Below are 15,315 nucleotides of genomic sequence, written 5' to 3' on the forward strand. Positions count from 1 at the left end.
GCACCCTGGCTTCCCTAATGTGAGAATGCTGGTGCTTGGCTGGGCTGGTTGCACATATGTAATGGTGATGGCCTTGTTACATCCTAAATTAACCACACTGGTACCCCTCGTGCAGTGTTAAAGAGTTGCTGCTGTACTCTGGGCTTAGAATTGTGCTGTGCTGGGCTTTAGCTAAGACTGCTGTACAGCTGTGTGGCATCCAACTCCTTGCCACCTTCCTACAAGATGCTTAAAATAATTGCAGAAATAAGCTTATTACTATTACCAGAGGTTTCAAACAAAGGAATTTTGACTGACAAAGTCCTGGAAGTTTGCACTGATGTGTTTATTGCTAATTTAGGCATGGGCAAAGGTTTTCTGTGGCCGAAAACTTTACAGTTTCAAGGGCAGAGAACACGACTTCTGGAGACATCCAAATCATTGTTTAGGAGTAGGTTGCAAGACGTTTTCTGTTGGTATTCTTTTTCTGAATCATATACTTGTTTAAATATCTGAAAGAGAATAGAAAAAAAAGGAATACACCCCCACCCCCACCCCTCCCCTTTAGCTTTTCCCATTTACTCTCCTGGTAAATGAGGAAATGCTTAATGAAGCAACAAAGGCAGTCTTTAATGATGGCAAATTGAATTTTTTTATGATGAGATTTTAGTTTGTTTTAATTTTCTGGTTGGGGGGGGTTGCATTATTTTTTAAGAGGTGTTCATATGTTTGCTATTGGGGAACTGGGATGTGGTTGTTTTCTACCCATAGAGCTTTATGCAAGGAGTTTATGAACTACTGAAGGCTTTGTGCATGTCTGTGGATGTGGGTCGGTAGGCAAGGAAGAGAACAATGAATGGAGGTGCAGGACAAATAAATTAAAAAAAACGCAGTAAGTGATTAAGCTAGAAGTATGGAGCACAACACTGGGAACAGGAAAGTGCCTGCAGGTGTTTAAATGCAGTGAGACATGATACGTTTGAGAAGCATGTTCCTCATGTAAAACCATGTCTGACTTGTTGCTAGCAATCTTACTAGATCAGTCCACTTGTTATTTTTATATTTAAGTATATTTATATTTGATTTAAGTATAATTTTGGGCATTTCTCTTGAGGTTTAACAACTTCTGTTTGGAAGTCTCACCACAGTTAACCTCATTTCTAAATGTCTTTGAGGGGGACAATAACATGACTTTTCTTACTCCTAGGAGATTTTCTTAGGGCTCTGCTTGCACTGGTTCCCAAGATAACTCAGCTGTCTTCCCATCAGAAGCTGGGCTGCTAAATGCCCTGCATGGTCTCTGATAAAGAACCTGCTTCTTTCCTTTCCGGACTTTTGACTAAACAACCTTAAATACAAAATTTTGCTATCTGAATTACAGAAATGTTACCAACTCTAGCATTAATATTATCTAGACATTTGAGGATGATATTGTATTATTAAATGATATTGATACTACAGGCACTCTTAATGTAAACAGTAAGTAGCATTAATACAGCTGGAGAACTAAGTGGACCAGCTTATCACTTTTCAAGAGCCAAAAAGTTACTTCTGAGGCAAGCAGCGCGGAAGAGATTGCAGCCTGCAGAGATGACAGGACACAATATGCAGAACTCTCTCAATCAAGACGGAGCATTGCGGTTTGGGATTTGTTTTCTCTGAGCCTTTATTAAAAATAGAGGCAGTGGTGGAATTATTTTAGAGCTCCACTATAGTAATTCACCAGGTAGATATTGTATTTTCTGCATTTGTGTTCTAGGAGAATAAAACAACGGCAACAACACAATCTCTGGGGAATGAAATGTTTTTACTTGTGATTCATTTTAGTATTGTGGAACTTACTTTTACCTCCATTCAGCTTATTGTATGACAGAAAGCTCATGCTCTGATATAAACAACTGCACATTCCACCTAATGTTGTCACTATCTATGGAAAAGGAGAGGAAAAATAAATCTCAAAATACTTTTTTGAGGACTTTTGCAGACTGCCAGACCTGATGCATTTATACACGTATATGTACGTGTGTATATACATGGTAAAAAAAATGATTTGAGAACGTGTATCTGAAACAGCTTCTATACCTTATACTTGTTTCTTATGGTAAGATAAATGTAAATCTGTGTCTCCTTTCCATTGAAAAATGCTGCTAATTTCTGTTTTCTAACTACAGAAAGTCGACAGTCCAGGAAGGCGAGTCCACATGATGGTGACTGGCTTCTGGAGAGACAAATAAGGAAACAAGAAAGAACACTTCTAAACCAAACTATTACAAAGGCAGCTTGGAGGTAAAAAATGAGGAAGACATGCCTGAGAGACTGCAACTAAAAACCTAAGCCTAAATAAATCTTCTTCACAGAGATCAGAGTAACATAGCATAGTCCTGGCCTAAAAGTAGGTCAGCTAGATTTGTGTTCAGATATTTATGGGTAAACAAGGTAAATTAATAATATGGTTGTTTGCTTATCAAGTTGTTTGCCTCAGGATGTAAAATAGAACATTTATTTATGTAATACCAGAAACATTTTGGAAAGAAAGGCTCCCCTGAAAAACATCTATGTATAGGATTAGATAGTTGCATGGGAAAAAAGATTGTTTTGTAGTAATGTTTTCTTAACAATGTGATTCCTGCCAGAAACTGAACACCCTATTTGATGTAGCGAGCAGAGGTTAAGGCCATTGTAAGTAGTGTAGTACATTTATTTCCTGTATTGTATGGGACCTTTTTTTTTTTTAAGTAAAGAATTCAAGCTCTATTGCTGCTTAATAGATCATCATCCAACCACAGTACTGACCCACACTGAAGCTCCCTAGAAGCTATCAGTAGTCCCAGTGCCTTACCTGTGTTGGCATGATTTTACCTGCTTGTGAGGGAGCCTCCTCGACAGGCTAGCAGATGTGCACAAGCTCTACCCTGAACTTACATCAAAGATTTAGAGAAGAAAAACAGTAACAAAACTCAACCAACAATGCCAAATAGGCTACTGTAGACCCAGTCAGTCTATAGTCACACATACTTTATTATGCTAGTACCTTAACATCCAACATATAATTACTGGAGTGGAACTTAGAAGTTGTTTACAGGGTTCTTATGTTTCAAATTTTGTTTTTTTTTTTTTCTAGACTGTCATCTTTGGGTTTTTCTGGATAGCACTGGTAGGATTACAGAGGAGCATTAATCCATACATTTATGCACATCTTCTACCCAAAGAAAATTCCAGAGGAAACCACTAAATCTTGCAGAGGTATCATTCCTGTCTGTATACGAAGAGTACTGTGTCTACAACTGCAAAACAGAACAGTTGTTTATGCACAGCAATCAGTGTAATGAGTGGTTTGCTCCATGGAGCACAAGTTCTCAGACTGCTGAGCTGTCCTCTCTTCAGTAGATAGTGTAGACTGAATCAATCAGAAAAGCTTGGCGTTACTGTCTGTGAAGCGTCAGGAAAGGCCATGGACTTATTTCGTGGTGCACTCTTCCTTCGGCAGAGCGACTACAGTGATTCCAAGGGCTGGTAACATCACACTCTACACTGCATGGCAATGTGTCAGCGGTGAAACCTGGGCCAAAGTCAGCACTGAAAACTATGGGCTGAAGTTCCATCATGATCTAATCAGCAGTTTGCTGCCCTTCGTGCTTTTGAAAATAATTTGTTGATTTTTAAAACATTTTCTAAAAAACCAGCAAAAAACACAGGACTGTAATGTGATGGTTAGAAACTGTGATCTATCTGTACAGGTTTCTATTCCGTTTGATAAAGTGGTAAAAGATGAGGGGAACTGGTTAAAAAAAAAACCCCTTCATTGTCTACGTACCTCATAGAATTTACTGTGATTTTACTGGAAAGTGACATAGCTACCTTCTGTGTTCTATCTGAAAAACTAAAAATATGTATTTTGTATCTGTTGCCAAGTTCACAATTTACTAGACTGTAAAACAGTCACAAGTTATTAAGGATTGAATTTCTGCATTAATTTGGTACAGTACCCTTCTAGCTCAGGTTAGAGCAAAAACAAAAGGATACTTGGTACATGGATAGAATTTAGTTTAATATCCCATGCAGCTGTTTACATCTGCTTAATTAAGCAGCAGTGACTTCACATTAGCATTGCTATGATACCATAAATACACACTAGAGAAAAAGGTACATTCGTGTTAGCCACCCTCTTAATGTCAAATCACTGCAAGTTAGGTACGTTTTATTTCAGTGTTGATTTTTAATGGTAAAAGAAGTCTTCACGTTTAAGGAGGCTCTTCAGATCTGATACATTCAGGTTTGGTACAAGTGCCAGGATTTTATAAAAAGACTATGCTCCTGTAGGCAAACAGTTTAAGCACTAAATGAAGAGCTTTAATGGAAACCAATATATTTGGAAGTCAGCAGGTAATTTTGCTTTTGGAGCCTTTACAAGAGTATCACAGTCACTTTGTACAGTAATAGAAGGGAAATAAATACCCATCTAGAAAAATGCAGTGCTGTTTTAACACTGATGAAGTTCTAACATTTTGACTACGTAGCATAAACTCTTTGTTTCGTGTATTTACCAGCAGCTCTGGCACAGAGCTGCTTGTTTTGTTTTTTGATTAAGGATCCCCAGAAGTAACACAAGACGTGCCTAAGTAGGCATTTTGAGAGGTATGTACAATCAGGACAGGCCTTGGATTAACACAACATATCAGCAGAACAGAAAAATTGTACTTTGGTCAGAACTATCAAAGTCTGTTAACCATCAGCATAAGAACACAACCTCAGTTGGTGCCATTTTTAATGATTAGAAATAATACATTGTAAAACAAAAAGTGAAAAAATTCCAGCGTGATACTTATAAACAAAGAACAAATAGAAAACAAAAAAGTTTCGGTTTTGCCTGATTTATAGTATTTATAATACAACAGATCATTAGTCTGAGGTAATACCAGTAATAAATTTTTAGTCCTTCGAGGACTGCTCAAAAATTAAGAACAGTGATAGTAATGCATGTTATGTTAAAAGCAAGACTTGATTATTAAATCAAGCAAATCCCTTACTCTTTAGTCAGGGATCTGTGGTTGCAAGTATAAAATTGGAAGTAAGTCTATACAGTAGGAACTACAGAATGTTAGAGTCCTGCGTGGCACGTCGTTAGTCCCTGTCAGTACTTAAGCATACAGCTGATTATGTAAAAATCAGACATTTCAACAGAGAAAAGACTTTGTTCCAGAATAGCCCTTAAGAAATTTAGAATACTGTTAGTTTGCATAAAATAGCCAAACAAAAGATGAATTCAGAAATCCAAATTTTGGCATGAGGTAAAACCATACGCATTTATTTCATCTGCATTTTAGAATTAGTAAGCATAAAATTAAATATGTTGACTGTAATGAATTCAGTCATACAAGTGCAAGTCTTCAGCTAGAACGTATTTTATGGCAGTTTATTTAAAAAATGTACCAGTAAATCATAAAAGAGGGATCATGTCCATTTAACGTTTATTGAAGTATACAGGAGGTTTTCTTTAGAATCAAATATGAGCATGAATATATGGCCAAACGGAAAATCTATCAAATTCAGTGAAAATTTTCTGACTTTAAATAGTAGCTGTAAGAATGACCAATATATATTCTTTGTTACAACCGCCCTCACTCTACAAGTAAAAAAAAATAATAAACATTCAGTAAACATTCTTTCCTAAGGTAGTTTCCCTTATATATCAGTGATTTATCCATTTCTTGTATACATAACTTTTTAAACATACCAATCAGTGGTTCTCACAATTGAAAAATAAAAGCACAAAAAAGTTTACACTCTTGTACAGGTAAATAAAAGATCATCTTGAATTAAACTGTATATCCTTAAGGGCATAGTATAGTTTCAATTTTATTACCTATTACATAATTAGCTTCTTACATACAAATATTGACATATTTGGCTTGTGCTTCAAAGCCTTTGTGTCTAGAAAGTCCATGTCAATGCAACTCATAACTTGAAATCACTGGGGATATCTTTACTGCTGCTGGGTTTAACCTGTTCGTGCAACATAGTCTCTTCTGAACTTGCTGTGGCACTGCATTTTTCTGTGGAGTCGTCAGTGTCTGGATCCAATCCTTCAGGACAGGGAAGTTTTAGAAGTTCTTCCCGCAACTGAGCTGTATGACGCTGAACATACAAAAAGAAGCGTGGAAGACCACGGTTAAAACAATACTTTTCATAATGTTAGACAACATAAAGCAAAAAAAAAAAAAAAAAAGAGTAAGTAGAAAAGGTTTAAATGTACTGTTTCAATGACTGGATAAACTTTTCCCCTGTGATTAAGGATTGGTACTTTCCTGGTTGTGACAGAATAATTAGAAAGTGCTGTTAGGGACAAATTAAAGTTACTAAACAGAACTGCAGCAAACAAGTGCACTGATGTAAGTGCTACGCTATTTGTCTTGCAGTCAAGTCATATCTGTGTTCTGTGATAACAGCAGAAACTGGCGTGGACTAGGCAGGTCATACAGTCAAAATGTAAATTTCTAAAGAATTCAGGACGAGATCTGTTACAGAGACACAGAGATTTGTATACTGATCATAGTAACTAACAGTAATTTCATTTTTGAAGACCAGTCACATTGAAAGAATACAAGTCTAGCAGTACAAAAAGAAAGCTTTAAAAAAATTTGTTTTGCTCTTCAGGGGAAGAAAAAAAATAATAATTATATAGGTCTGTTGTCTGTGTGGACACAAAATACACAAATGATAGTACTTGGTTAGGAAGGAAGCAAACCTTTATAGTGGTTGTAGCTGTTGATAAAAGTTAGCACAGGGTAAAACTAATTGTAATGGACCACAGTTTAGTAACTGTGCTTGTCTATTCAAACAAGCTTGTTTTCTGGCAAGGAATGGGTTGTAGTACAACTTTATCATAAACTCCCACCCACCCTTAGAGAGAACAAAATAAACTCTGTCTTACATAAGTATTTATAGAAAAATAGACAGGACAGGCACTAAAGGAAAATCGTAACTTGTAGAAAAAAAAATCCTGAGGAAGTGGAGTGAACATACACTTTACCTCCTGACAGTTCAGAGACTTTGGTTTGTTTACATGTTTTAAAGTTGCTGGGGTTTTCTAATATTGTTATTACAAAACTCAGCTGCTGAGCAATTTCATTTCCATTTGTCATGTTTGGATTAAAGAACACAAAATTACAAAAGCAAGTCTTACCTTCAGAGCTGCTGCATGATGGGACATAGTCCTGCCTACCCGTTTGTCACTGCTGTACTGCTGTATGTCTGCTATCCACTCCTCACACTGAGCCATGATCTCCACTCTTTTCAAGTAAAAATGTTTGTGAATGACCTGCAAGAAAACATTCCAAATGAAAGAACAACGTTCATTGTTTTCTAAGAACCATATGCCTTAACAATACAAAATCTGCAAGACCCCTATGAGTCCAACTGGATATAAGCAAAAAAAAAAAAAAAAATCAGTACAAGGATAATTCAGCATTGAACTAGACTGCAGATAAATTGTGGAATTTCTGTCCCTGGAGGCTTCCAAGGCCCAATTGTAAAAAGCCCTGAGGAACCTGGTCTGAATTAATCTGATCTGGTTTTGAGGAGGTGGTTGGCCTGGACATCCCTCCCAGTCTGGATGAACCTCCTATTTATGTGCAGCCTGCCATTTCAGCATTCACTTGTTACCTGGGTGAAGGGTAAATAAGTGCCAGAAACACAGTATCACACCAGGGAAAAGAAAAAGTAATAGAAGGTTAGACACATTCTTCACATGTTCTTGCTATGCAGGTACTAGGTATATATGGATGTTCATGTTTGCATAGGAGCAGGGTTACACAGATACAATGTTGAGGCTTTTATTGTTGTTTTCACAGTCTTATTTTATGAAAGAAGCATAGGCAGGAAGTACTAGCACCAAGTCTTTCTTCCCTGGTCACTAACCCACTTGCTGCCTGAACAGAAAACAGAGAAGCAGAAAGTGTCCACAGTATGAGCACAGGAAAATAACGTGCTTCTGCACAGAGGAGGATCATACCAGCTGCTGTGGAAGAGGTTGCAACCACAGTTACATGCCCTAGGCAGAGACAGCACCTCTGGGGACACTGGAATTCTCAAGCAATAGTAGTTGAGCTGCCCACAGTTTGGGTGGGAATCAGTATTTGCGTAGTAATTTTGGTATTTCTGTACAGATTTGAGTTTAAAACAAACAACCAATCAACCCTCAGACAAAGTTGTGAAATGCCACTTGGTGTTGGCTTTGTCTTAAAGAGTTTTCTAACACTCTGCCTGGTGAAAGAAACAATAAAATCAAAGAAATTTTACTGAGCCCAGAGAGTTCTTGGCAATAGTGCAACATAATTGACAAAAATCATCTTTCCCCCTAGAGGTTACAGAATATAGCTATCTTGTCTAAAGAAAAACTGCATATTGAAAGCGTAATTGACTTCAGTTCTGGATGCATTCCTTATGTCCATAGTGGAGCTTGGAAAAACTCCCAAAGACTGGCAGTTTAGATCTCCTGAGCCTACCTGTCTCAGACACTGAAGGGAAGACACTTCAGGTTTGTGAAGACACAAGATCTTAGGAGCTGAAGGATGTATGTTCTTTCTGAGACCTCAGTTTTCAGGGGGCCTTTGCATTTATGTTACTGAATGATCATCATTGTTAAAGTTCTTAACACAACCCTACAAAAAACCCTGAGGTCTGAACAACAAGCTAGTCTCTCAGAGAAGTGCTCAGATAATCTATACTAGAGATGTATTTTCATTTAGACGGGGCCCCAGATGTATTCCAGCGTTCTTCCAAAACTTAGCTGTTGCATCAGAGAAAAATGCAATGCTTTCCAGGGCATAATTTCCATTTTTTGATATGCAAACAAAGATACATGCCACTTTACATAATGGTAGGGAATATGTATTCACAGACATAGAAGGGGAGTTCTCATGCTGCACAAGTTGATAAGCTACTGGGTAGGACCCCAAGCTTAAGCTAGTATGATTGTATTTTTAACAGAAAAGCAAGCTATCTTAGCCTCAAACTTCTCCTTACAGAAGCAGGCTATCTTCCTCATACTGTCCTAAAGACCTCAACACAGAGAAACATAGAAAACTGTATATTGGGAAATGAGGAAAACTGCAGTTACCTAAATTGTAACAAACCACTTTGGATGCAAAGCTTTTAAGGGTTGGTCAGTTCTCCTCCGTGCAGAAAAACTCTTGTCTGTTCACAGGTTAACAGAAGGGAGTTTCAAATGTTCAAGATAGCAGTTTGCAGAGGTATCTATCTCTTAATGCTACTTTTCATTTACATGTGGCTTAGCTTAACTTGGTCCTAGCTACACACCACATTTAACTCCTGTTCATGCAGGTAGAGTGTCTATGGTTTCTCATTCCACAGAACACAGTAATGTTAATGGAAAAAGGCTTTTGCATTCTGAAGGATGTTTTTACAGACAGCAAGGAGAGGTTGGGAGACTACACTCTCACTTGGATGCCACACTTAGCAATGTGCATAATCCTAAAATAATTATGCTTTTTCAGTATTTTAGTCTACAGACAATTGAAAGCACAGGTGATGCTACAAGATGGTTCCACACTTCAATTTAGAAGTGTCAACAGTTTTAGTAGTTCAGAGTAAAATGTGGTTTTCTCCCCAAGTATTTTCTGGTAGTACCATGAGATGACTCATGTTTGACCAACCATTTTGCATTCATGTTCATACAGATTCTCTTACTTGGTGTATCTTTGACTCTCTTTTCCTTGAATCCTTTGCCATACATGTTCAAGTCCCTGAGATCTAATTGACTTTGAGAAAGGAGTTGGACTAGAGACGCTGAGAGAAGTCCCTAACAACTAAATTATTTGATGATGCTATGGGTGAGTTAGTCTATTTTCAGGAACGTAAACAAACTTGATTTCTTTCAAATAAATTTTTTAAGACAGGGTGAATGCATGAAGATGAGTATTACTTTTATCAGCATCAAGACAGTTGTTTTCAAGGGCACAGATTTCTAGTTTAGCACAGATACTTTGTGGATCCTTCCATAAATAACATTCAGGTTGGTATTTGTTTTAAAGTATTTTTCCAGTTTGCATTGTTTTGGTGTATCCAAAGTGCTTCCTAATACTTGCTTCAAATTCATGTTTCTTGGAAAAATACTTCCTGTTAGCTGTGCTGACTAACAAACACCGAGTGCCCTTTGTTGGGCCGATCAACAGTTTTCATATGAAATGTAAAAGGTACCACCTGGCATGGAGAACGAGCCAAGCTGTATGAACCATGTTTTATCAAACTGTGCACCAAGCCTCCTTACAGGTCACTCTCAATTTGTGTGCATTCTTCCTTCCCAGAAAAGAATCTGTGAAGCCAGATGCATCCTTATTCACTTCAGTCTCTAGAGTCAGCTGCCCCAGGGAATACAGAGGCAGCTAAAAGGGACATCTCATGCATGATGTTTCCAAATATTTGCATTGTTCTTAATACTCGAACAAGATCAATAAACATGATATTTACTGTGTTTCACAAAACCTACCTCCTTAAAACATGGCGATGGATTTCTGATTTGTTCAAGCATTGCCCACTTGACTGTTGCCTGTCGTATATTTCCATCATACTCCCTGGAGCTCTGGGTACCACTCGGAGTACCTCTTGATCGTTCATAACCCGGTTCATTGAAATATGGTTCTGCTACCAGTATTAGGGATTGGACAGACACTAACACCTGTTAAGAGAAGAAACTAAATATTAAAATTGTGCCATCCACCCGTTTTTACAAATATACATAGTTTGCTCACTTATATACAAAACCACTTTAATGGCAAAGTACTGTCATTTGTAATACAGGCTACGTGCGAGTAGGGAATGCGCATGCTTTCAAAGCAAAACTGTTACTACACACAAAAAACATTAAGTCCCTCGACTGTGTACTTAGCTCAAACACCGAGAAAATGACAAATATAAGTTAAAAAATAACAAAAATACAAATATAAGTAAAAGAAAATGCTTAAAGGAAAAGATGTCTTGTTGTACCCTTTTGTGAAAGAAAGCGTATTTGTCAAGTTCTCAGCCAACAATTCTTGAACTTTGCCTGTGGTTGAGCTTACTAATTCTTCTAATTCTGAACTAGATGGAAAAGGAACAAGGCAGGTGAAATGAGAACCACTGAAGTTAAGCTTGGTATACATGCTCTCCCATTTTTTCTTTCAAAGGCATTAAATTGATTTAGGTATGTTTTTAGCCCTTTAGTTTCAGATTTTACATTTAACATTCTGTGTCATATGCCATTAAAACAAAACCTCAGTACTTCTCTTGAGATAGGAAAGAAAGTATTTTCAGTACTCTATTAACCAGGCACCAACTATTCAGTGACAAGGAAATGACAATTTTCCCACTTTCAATTTTATTATCAAATACATGTGGGAATAGATGCTACATACGTACAAGGTATCTAAGTATATACCCAAATACTCCTAATATAAAACAAATAAATAGATAGATATATAGGGCACTTAGGAATCCAAATGTATATCTATTGCATATTCATGATTTGATGACTGGCTAATTTTTCCAGTATTACAATGTTCATCCCTGCAACTTGTTGTTGTACTTAATCAAAATTATGTTACATGCAAAAATGTTATACAGCTAGAAAGACACAGTTGACTTTTTTAAAAAAAAAAAAAATTAAATGAAGGATAGGTTTTTCTTATCTGGACCAAGTCCAGCAAGAATTTTAGGGATTACAGAGCTCTGTGACACAAACCTAGTTCCAGAACTGTAAAGAATTCAAAAAAGGTGATTTGAACACCTACATTTCCTCGAGTATTTTAAAACTGATGATATGCTACATGCTGAAGAATGGCATTTCCAGCACCTGACATACTTAGGTGCAAGACATCCACTGCAGTAGATTAAAAATGTTAAGGCAGCTGTTTCTGCAACTGACTCTCCTCCCAGCCTACATACAATTTAAAGCTTGAAGCCATTCCCTAACTTAAGAGCCCAGTTTGTGAGTTTGGATATGGAAGACAACAGTCCTTCTTTATCGTGGACCATGCAGAACGTACCGCTTACATCAGATAAGATACCGTGTCAGCGACAGTTCAAGACTTTGGTTCTTTCACAGGACAGTGCCCCAACAACTAGTTAGTTGTGCTCTGTGCTTAAGTGTAGCATTCTCTCAGAGTTTCTCTTGTAGCAAAGCCAGCACAAAAGCATTCCCACCTTCCGTACTCTCTGTGATGTGTACTCACTCCATAGACGCAATGCCAAACCAGCAACTCCTATCAAAGCCACAGCCCAAGAATCAGCTGAATGACCCACATTAATCTCAGTCCCACCATCACCTCAGAGAAACACACCCTTATCTTTTTGGTGTCACAACACTTTCCGTTTGTAGTGGTGTAGTTGCTGTGCTTTAACCATAGCACAGGAGGGCAATCTAGAGCAGCTAAGCCTTTATCCTGATGGACAGGGCTGTGCAGTGGGAAATGTGAACTAGCATCACCCGTTGGGCTGAGAAGGGAAATAAGCTTTTCTGTTTCTCAGGCAGGTGCTCCAGCCAGCTGCTGTTACATGGTATCACAGGCACCATCACATTGTCCCCCTGTGCCTGCCATGCAGTCAACTAGAAGCAGCAATGGCTATTTTGTGTTACACTTGCAAATTAAAATATGGTTAAATATATTAAAAGATAAAGAATGTGCCTCACAAATCAGGTTCCAGCAAGCAAATGGTCACTTATGACACTAAAAAAGGCCAAATATTAACACAAATATGCTAAGCCAAAGTACAGTACTTCAGGTCCAAGGCTTCAGGTACCTAAGGTGTTTTGGTGACCTGTGGCCTTTACATGTGTCTGGAAGTAGTTGAGTTTTGCTTTTTTTAATTTTTTATTTTAGATACTTTTTTTTTTTTAATAGCTATGGTAGAGAAATTTTACACTATGCAGCACTGTACTTTCTTGGCTGTAATAACCACTTGTTACTTTGAATTATAATTGGAATGAATGAGAAACTCTACACTGATCTTCCAGTTTCATTTGGGTTACAGAATTTCTGAAGTATTTTGGGTGGTCTGACAATAGTTTAATCTCTGTGCCAGAAAAAACATGTAGTGCTTAATTCTTTCCAAGCAATTTATTTAGTCCTACAGCTGTTTCCCATTTAATAGCTATAAAAGTGTTTTTCTCCCAGAATGGAGGGGGGGACATGGGACTTTTTCCAACAGCTTTCTTACCATTTTCAAAATGAAACCCTAAAAAACTTTTAAATTTGAAACTTAAATGCTGCAAGAGAATTCTAACAACCAAACCTAACATTTTAATCTAAGAAAAAGGACTTTAGTTAAAATAAGACTTCCTAATACTTGCACCTTTCTACACTGATTTTATAGTTACAATCCAGAATTTCAGTTCATCTCTTAAGTATCATCTCGGGAGAGTTACACTATGTAAGGAACCACAACTTAGATCTCCAAATTGTAATTGACCCATGAAGGGAGAGGGAACATTAATATCTCCAAGCATGGAAATTCCACAATCTCTCTTGGACACCTGTCCCAGTGTTTGATCACACTCAAAGTGAAAAAGTTTTTCCTAATATTTAATCAAAATTTCCTGTGTCTCATCCTGTGTCAATTGGTACTTGTCCTAGTGCTCTGCATCTCGAAGAGGTGTCTGGCTCCATCTTTGCTGTACCTTCCCCATTTAGGTACTGAAGACAGCAGTAAGATCTCTTTGCCATTGGTCCAGCCACTTTTCTGCCCACTTATAATGCACATCTCACCAGTTTGGCTACAGAGGTACTAAGGGAGAAGGCAGAGGTCTTGCTGAAGTCCAAGTAAGCTACATCCACTGCTCTCCCTGCAAGCAGGTTAGGCGCTGCTTGCCCCCAGTAAATCCACATTGCCTGTGCTCATTCACTTTCTTGTCTTTCATGTACTTGAAGATAGCTTCCAGGAGGATCTGCTCCATAATCTTCCCAAGGACTCGGCTGTTGCTGACCAGCTTGCAGCTCCCCAGATCCTCCTTCTTGCCCGTCCTGAAGCTGCATGTAAGAGTGGCCAGGAAACTCCCTTGAGTCTTCTGACCTTTCAAAGACAAGAGCTAGTGGCTTTGCAGTGACATCAGCTGGCTCCCTTGGCACCTCCGATGCATGAAGTTTGGCTCCACAAACATGTGGGTCCAATCTGCTTGAATACCGTTTCCTCTGCTATGGGCAATTCCACATTGTCACAGACCTTCCGAGTGAGGGCTCAGGGACATGGGAAGTCAAACCTTACCCCTAATGAGTGAGGCAGAGATGACCTCTGCCTTTTCTATGTCCTTGTCAGTAGGTTCGCTGCCCCACTGAGCAGCAGGAAGGCCTAAGGAAAATGTGTTCTTTTACTGCCAACATACTTATAAGAAGCCCTTCTTGCTGCTCTTTATATCCCTCGCCATTTTCAACACCAGCTGAGCTTTGGTTTTCCTGATTTCTCTCCTGAATATGTTTGGCTGATATCTTTTTATTTCTCACAAGTAGCCCATCCCCTCCTTCTACCTGTTGTGTACTTTCTTTTTGCAGTTGAGCTTAGGCAGGATTTCCTTGTTTATCCATGCTGGCTTTCTGCCACTCTTACTTGACTTTCACACACTGGAACAGACCGTTCTTGACCTTCTAGGAGACTGATCAACCAGCTCTCCAAGCCCAATTCCCGAACAAACTGAAATCTATTCTGCTGTAAGGCCAGGGTTGTAATTCTACTATGCTGAAACAGAAACTGTAGTCTTTTAGGATTTGGAATGGAAAATATACCTTGTGCTATGTATTAATTACTCCAAGGAAGGAATAAATTCAGGAAGTGCCATAGGAAATAAGGCACTGCAAGCTTTACTTTTACTTAATGTATGTGCTTATTAGTCAGTGTGTTTCTATGACGTAAAGCTGAAAATTATAATGACTGTATGTCCCAATAAATTCCAGTTTAATTTAACACTAATTGTTACTGAACACAGTAATCCTACACTTAAACTCCCTCCAGCTTTATTCCTCTATTCAGCTTACTTGCAGACTCTGGAGGAGTACCTTTACACTTCGCACTAGCGTACTTTGCTTTCACAACATGGAGCCTCCTTTGTCTTCACCATAAATAGCTTGTGATAGAGACATTATGTGAGTTCCAGAAGGTGATGCCATCCTCCAGTCTTTTTTTTTTTTTTTAAATAAAATATTTGAAATCATCCAAGCAAAGTCCAGGCAGTGCAGGAATAAGCTGCACACATGAACTGCCATTCTTCAAGACAAGGCAAATAGAAATATTGGTTGGAAAGAACACTTTGAAGAACTTGTCTACTCTACAGTGTTTCTTTTCTAGTGTTCC

General features: G+C 38.2%; 1 protein-coding gene across 5 annotated transcripts in view; it reads right to left on the reverse strand.

Moving 5' to 3' along the window:
* Positions 1-4,727: 4,727 nt before the first annotated feature.
* BIRC6 (baculoviral IAP repeat containing 6) overlaps positions 4,728-15,315 on the reverse strand; it is a 186,551-nt gene continuing 175,963 nt past the window's right edge. For all 5 annotated transcript variants that reach the window (XM_074818251.1, XM_074818249.1, XM_074818248.1 and 2 more), the window contains exons 72-74: positions 10,487-10,675; positions 7,163-7,297; positions 4,728-6,114 (exon numbers count right to left, since the gene is read on the reverse strand). In XM_074818251.1, the coding sequence (XP_074674352.1) occupies positions 5,935-6,114; positions 7,163-7,297; positions 10,487-10,675 (504 nt within the window). In that variant the 3' untranslated portion in view covers positions 4,728-5,934. The remainder of the gene's footprint in view (positions 6,115-7,162; positions 7,298-10,486; positions 10,676-15,315) is intronic.

This window comes from Strix aluco, chromosome 3 (assembly GCF_031877795.1).
Source record: "Strix aluco isolate bStrAlu1 chromosome 3, bStrAlu1.hap1, whole genome shotgun sequence".
Classification (NCBI taxonomy): Eukaryota; Metazoa; Chordata; class Aves; order Strigiformes; family Strigidae; genus Strix; species Strix aluco.